General features: G+C 62.1%; 1 protein-coding gene across 3 annotated transcripts in view; it reads right to left on the bottom strand.

The window, feature by feature from the left end:
* Positions 1–672: 672 nt before the first annotated feature.
* Positions 673–5,840, bottom strand: part of RAI1 (retinoic acid induced 1) — a 120,696-nt gene continuing 115,528 nt past the window's right edge. For all 3 annotated transcript variants that reach the window (XM_055305718.1, XM_055305719.1, XM_055305717.1), the window contains 2 exons: positions 2,641–2,690; positions 673–2,174 (listed from right to left, as the gene is read on the bottom strand). In XM_055305718.1, coding sequence (XP_055161693.1) covers positions 2,160–2,174; positions 2,641–2,690 — 65 coding nt within the window. In that variant the 3' untranslated portion in view covers positions 673–2,159. The remainder of the gene's footprint in view (positions 2,175–2,640; positions 2,691–5,840) is intronic.

The raw sequence follows: 5,840 nt of genomic DNA, 5'->3' as shown, positions 1-5,840 counted from the left end.
TCTGGGTTTTGTTTCTTGGGGGAGGAGGGTGTGTGTTTTAGCTGATAGACTAGGGGACCAGAGGGTCCTTTGGGCCTCCCCCTCCTGGCTTCCCCAGCACCAAGACAGAGGTTTCCACTGCCATCAGTCCTAACGGCCAGAAACTTCCCCTTCCATGTGGGAGTCCTGTCCGTTTAGGACCTCCAGGTGACCGGGATTCCACCCATTTCTGGGCCACAGGGTTGGGCTGTATCAACCCTTAATCCTTAAGGGCTATTGTGGGCTCAGCTGCCCCTTCCCACCTCCCTGCTTGTACTCCCATCAGTGCCCAGGCTGGCAGGCAGGGATGACATGGTGGCCTTAGGGATCTATTGTGATAGGAGCTACAGTCTGGTATCCCCATGTCTGGGTCATTCGCCTCACCTCCTCCACTCCACCTGTCCTGGGTTCTTGGGGAAGTCTTCCCCGCCCCCATCACAACCTAAGACCCTGAGGCCACACACAGGGAGTGTGGTGGATCGGTGTCCACATAGCAGGGGCTTGTCTCCTGTACCTGCAGTGACAACCAGAATCCATGACTGCCCACGTGTGCCCTGATGAACCTTCCTCTCCAGCCCCCCAGTCCCCACCCCCCCACCTAAGGCCCGGCCCCTTTTCCCAGCGGAATCTGGTTAGAATCCACGGGCTGCAAACTTCCAAAACAATCGTTGTATCTTTATTGACTTTTTTTTTTTTTCTGAATGCAATGACTGTTTTTTACTCTTAAGGAAAATAAACATCTTTTAGAAACAGCTCGATACACACAATCTTCAGTGTGAAGCAATATACTAATAAGAACACTAGTCGTCTTAACATTTACAGTCTTCATATATATTATATATATGTATATGTATACATATATATACACTATATAACGAGGCCAGATATAATACACACGTTTACCATTTTACAGTCATATGTACAGGAAGTTGCTAGGGCGGCCCCGGTCTGGGGGCTGCGTCAGGCCTATCGAAGCGTGGACAGAGCTGAGGACACGGACGGACAGGCGGACGGACTGGCGGGGACTGGCTTGGGCCCGCGGTGGCTGCATGGGGAAGGCGGGCATCGCCGCGGCCCCCTTCCCGGCAAGGGCCCCGTGCTGAGGGACGCACGACGCGTGGCGGCGGCGACACACGGGAGAAGCGAGCATGTTCCCAACATATATACATTCTATGTAACATATATATAGAGGGGTACACAGGTTTGTACACGAATCTAGCGCTGTCTCTGCTCCCGTGCCGAGTGGGCGCTGCGGTCCCCGGAGACGGGTGGTCCTGCAGAGGGATGGTCACGCGTCCACCGGAGGCGCGCTCTGCTCGCCACTCCTTTCCTTCGTGTTGGGGGGGGCGCTCCAGGGGTGGGGCGGAGGACTGGAAAGGGGACGACACAAGCCAAGGGGGTGCCCCAGCCCCGCCCACCCCCGGGGAGCCCGCACCCCCTGAGCATGGGTCTGGGACTTCCCCGGCTCTGCCCAACCCACGCCAAGTGGTGGCCGAGGCTGGGCGGGTGGGAAAGGGCGCTGGCACGCGATTGGAAAGGTTCCTTCCCAAGCCCCCGGCCTCCTACCCTACGCGGCCGGCCTAGTCCTCTCCAGAAAGGCTGGGGCTCCTTCCCCACCCCCACCCCTCGCCTCGGAGCCTGGAGCCGCCCTCCGCCACTTCTGGGGCCCTTCGGACCCCCACCCCCACCCCCAGGGCGCCCAGCTGCAGGCCACGCCGGCTGCGGCGGCGGCAGCACCCACGTGGAATGTGTGCCACGTCGTCTTGGAACCGCCAGGGGAGAAGCGTGTCCCCAGGTTAAAGGCGTCTCCAATCCCCGCCGGAGCCTGGGTGCCCCAAGGAGTCTGGCCGCTCCGCGGGCTCCCCCTCTCCAAGCCTGGCCCGGGGTGTGGGCGGGAACGCCCTGTGTCGTCCTGTTCCGGGAGCAGGCGGCTCCGGAACGTGTTTTCTTCCCAACCCGGGACCGCAAGTTTCAGCTCTAGGCGGCCAGATCCAAGATCCGGAATCCGGATCAAGGATCGGCTCTGGACCCGCGCTGGGAGCAGCTCAAAGGCCCAGGGGCTGCGCAGGCGGCTCCTCTCCTCGGCGGCGGCGGGCGGGCGGCAGGCGGGCTTCGGCGGCTTCTCTGGCCGTTGGGGTCGATTACAACGGCAGCCTCTGCGGGAGAAGAGACGCCCGAGCGCGGGTTATCCCGGGCGGCGGACACGTGCTCGGGGCTAATTCCTCCCAGCCCCGCCCCCGGCGTAGCTCCGCCCCCGCACGAGGCCCGGCCCCGGGCGGGAGCCTCCCTGGGAGGCCGCAGGCCTCTGGTCAGGCCCAACGTTTCTCTACCCCACCCTGCCTCCGTCGCCTCCGTGCCCATCGTCCCGTGCCCCTGCCTGCCCCTCCTGTCCCTCACCCGGGGTGGCTCCCTCCTTCAGGACCTGTTTCGTTATAAGGCGGTCTTTATGATCAGCGTGTGCCAACCTGCCCCAAAGGCTGCAGATAAACCGCGAATAATAAGGTTTTGGGGGTGGACAGGTGGGGGCTGGGTCCTGCTGCGGGTCCCCAGGGCAGGGTGGGGAGAGGGGAGGGGCTCCCCTCCAGCCAGGACCCCCTCCAGGGAAGGCTTGAGGTCACCTACCTTATGTTTGGGACACTTCAAAGAAAAGTTCTCTTCCATGAATATGCAACCTGCCACCAAAAAGAAGTTTGGGTGGTTAGGGCGGCTGCTGGTGTCTGGTCAGGGGGCCAGGCGGGGAGGGGACCCAGTGCCTGTGAGACTCTGGGCTATAGAGCTTCTTTGCAAAAAGTAAAGCAGACTCTGCTTGAACTTTTCCAAGGTCTAAACTCCCGTCACGGCTGAAGGTGGCCTCCACCTGCCTCCTGCCCCACCGGCCGGTGGGTGCTTGCTCTCCTCTCACTGGAAGGTCACTCGGGAGGACAGCCCTGACTCCCTGGCTACAGCAGACCCCCCCACACCTATCTCTCTCCCGCCCCTGCCCCACCATCCTCGCTTGGCTGCACTTGTCACTTCCTCCTAGAAGTCTCTATTCTGGTTACTTGCTCATGGTCTCTGGCCCACGGGAAGGCAAGCTTCGTGCCTTTGTGCCAGCTCTGCCTTTTGCCCCGGATGCATGCCCAGCGCCTAGAAGGCCTTGATACCCAGTGGGTTGATGGACGGGGCAGAGCAGTCACCGGTCTGGATTCAAGTGTTAGCTACTTCTTTGAGCTTGCTCTCCACATCTGTAAAATGAGCCCGATGCCACCTGTGTCTCTAGCATGGGGACTGAGGAGGGCAACGTATATAAGCCACCTGCACGTGTGTGACTCAGCGTGTGCACTCAGGTCGTGGGTTTGTCCCTGGCAGGGAGGGGGCGAGAAGGGGAGGCAGACCTGAGTCTGGGGGCAGGGGGAAGACTGGGGACTTGGGTCTGAGTGAATCCCAGCTGGCCCTGGTCAGCCCAGGGGAACAGAGGATGGCTGAACATGGCCAGTTCCTGCCGCCCACTTTGGCCCAGGGGTGCGCTGTTATCCCAGCCAGTCCCCACTCCACTGCTTGCTGCCACCTCGGGAGGCCCTGACTTCTGCCCCAGGAGGCCCGTCTGCCAGTCGCCTTCTGGGCTCACCCCCCTCCCTCCCATGCCCTACTGGCTGGCCATTGTTCTGAACAAACCCCAAACCCATAAATAGCCAGAGGCCTGAGCTGGCCAAGCAGGTCCTCCCCTTCCAGCACATTCCTCCTGCTCAGGCTGTGGCTCTGTGCCGGGCATCAGGACAGCCTGGTGGCTGGTGAGCAGGGTGGGGAGGCAAGGGCAGATTCACGGACCGAGGGCAGGGCTGGGAAGGCTCCAGGCCTGCGGCTGTCCCCCCTTTTTTCCAACCAACCCCTGCCAGAAGCTGGGGAGCCTCAGACTGGAAACTGCCTGTGAGTTTCTGCACTTTAGGGCGAGTGGCTGGAGATAGATCATGAGTTTTTCCTCTTCCCTGTGCTCGGGCAAGCCCAAAGCGGTTGTGAACTCACAGCCTCCGCAGAGCACTGAGCTATAAAACCCGGCCTGCTGCACACGTGGTGTCCCCGCCCCCCACCCCACTGCAGGCCCTACCTCAAGGGCTGGGGTATCCGCAAGGGGAGGGCAGGAGGTCACCGCTTCCAAAGCCGGCCTGCTGGGCAACCCCCAACACCCACCCTGGACATGCTGAGGGGAGCCGGAGGGAAGGGCCAGGTCATCCATTCCTGGTGCCTGTCCTGGTGTCTGCACCTGGGGAGCCTGGGGCCCCACTGCCCAAGTGGCCCCAGGCCCCGAGTGTGGAAAGGCTGAGACAGGCCCCGTGGCATGCGGGCTTCTGCCCACGGTTCTGAGTCACTGAGCCCCAGAGAGGTGCTCCGCAATGGGATTGAATGGACTGGGTTTGCGGGGTGGGGGCTGGGCAGGAGAGGGTAGAGGGGGTGCCTGAGGTGCCCTGAGGTCTGAAAGCCTGACACCTGGAGAGCCCCACGGACCTCTGTTTGGCAGATCCCGGGCTTGGGTAGGTGCACGGGGCTGATGAAGGCCTGGGGCTCCCGCCTGCCAGACACTGGATGGCTTGCCCAGCCCAGGCCCTCAGATCCTCTGCTCTCCCGCCCCTCCTGCTTGGCCATGGGCGCCCTCCCAAGGGCGCCCTCCTTGCCACCCTGGAGCGCCCGGTCACCTTGCCTTCCGGCTGCCTGGCTCACTTTCTCCCAGCTTGTCTGGCTGGTGCCCCCACCCTGAATCGCCGGCCTCTGCAAAGCGGCTTGGGAGCTCCTCCGGGGCAGAGTGGAGTCTCCAGGGCGCTGAGTTGTGTGGTGTGCAGCCTAGCCCACGGGGCATGAGTGCCCACAGGGAGCTGGAGGGGCTGGCCAGTGGGGCCGGAGCCCAGGAGCTCCTATAGCCTCAGCACAGCCCGGTCCTGCCTCATAGCCGCCCCCCAGCATGCAGAGGTCGGGCATCTGGCCCCATACCTCCCTCTGTCTCCCCCAGCCTCAGGCCAGAGCATTCAGTGCCCCTGAAGTCTCCACAGCAGCGAGCCTCTTCCCCACCGGGGTGGCTGCTGTATGCCATCAGCTGTGATCGAGTCAGTGTCTCACGTGGCCAGCTTCCAGGCCCCCTTCCTGAACCAACCCCTGGGGCTCTATGGACATCCCTATTATATGGGGGGATCCTTCGAAGATGTCATTTCAAACAGCCTGGTATGTACGTTCCACCACTAACCAGCTGCTGTGCACCTCCTCTGACCTGGCCGGGCCTGGCACCAATGTCACCTCCTCCTCCAAGAAGCCCTCCTAGATTCCCTCCCAGCTCAGACAGGATGTGTCTCTCCCATGGCACATGCACACTCCACCCTGTCTGGTCTCCAGAACTGTGGGCAAGGATCATGAGTTTCCTGTCCTTCCCAATCATACGTGAGACCCCAAGGGGCTGGACAGTACTGGGCTGAGAGAGAGGGCACGGCCTGGTCTGTCCGTGCTGCTCGGTGCGGCCACGGGTAATGCGGCCTGTCTGTAAAGAGGCAACAGGGATCGTGCAGGGGCCTGGCACGGACTGGGGGCTACATTAATCATGGCAGAGGGAGGGATGCGACTCGTGGGAGCTGTCACTGGGGTAAGGGCACGTGTCTGGGGAGGTGGCCGAGTCCACGTTAAGATCTGGTCCATCTGGTCCATGCTGCTCAGAGCGGCAGGGCAGCCAATGAGGAGCCTCACATCCTGCTCTAGCCAGCCCCTCACCGCTCGGAGCTAGCAGGTCACCCCGGCCAAAGAACTGTCACCGCTTGGTCCTGATGTGCTCCTGCGGATGGCTTAGTTGGGGCCACTGCTGGCCC

This window comes from Nyctereutes procyonoides, unplaced genomic scaffold (assembly GCF_905146905.1).
Source record: "Nyctereutes procyonoides isolate TBG_1078 unplaced genomic scaffold, NYPRO_anot_genome, whole genome shotgun sequence".
Classification (NCBI taxonomy): Eukaryota; Metazoa; Chordata; class Mammalia; order Carnivora; family Canidae; genus Nyctereutes; species Nyctereutes procyonoides.
The sequence above is the reverse complement of the archived record's forward strand: the minus strand, read 5'-3'. Positions and strand labels throughout refer to the sequence as shown.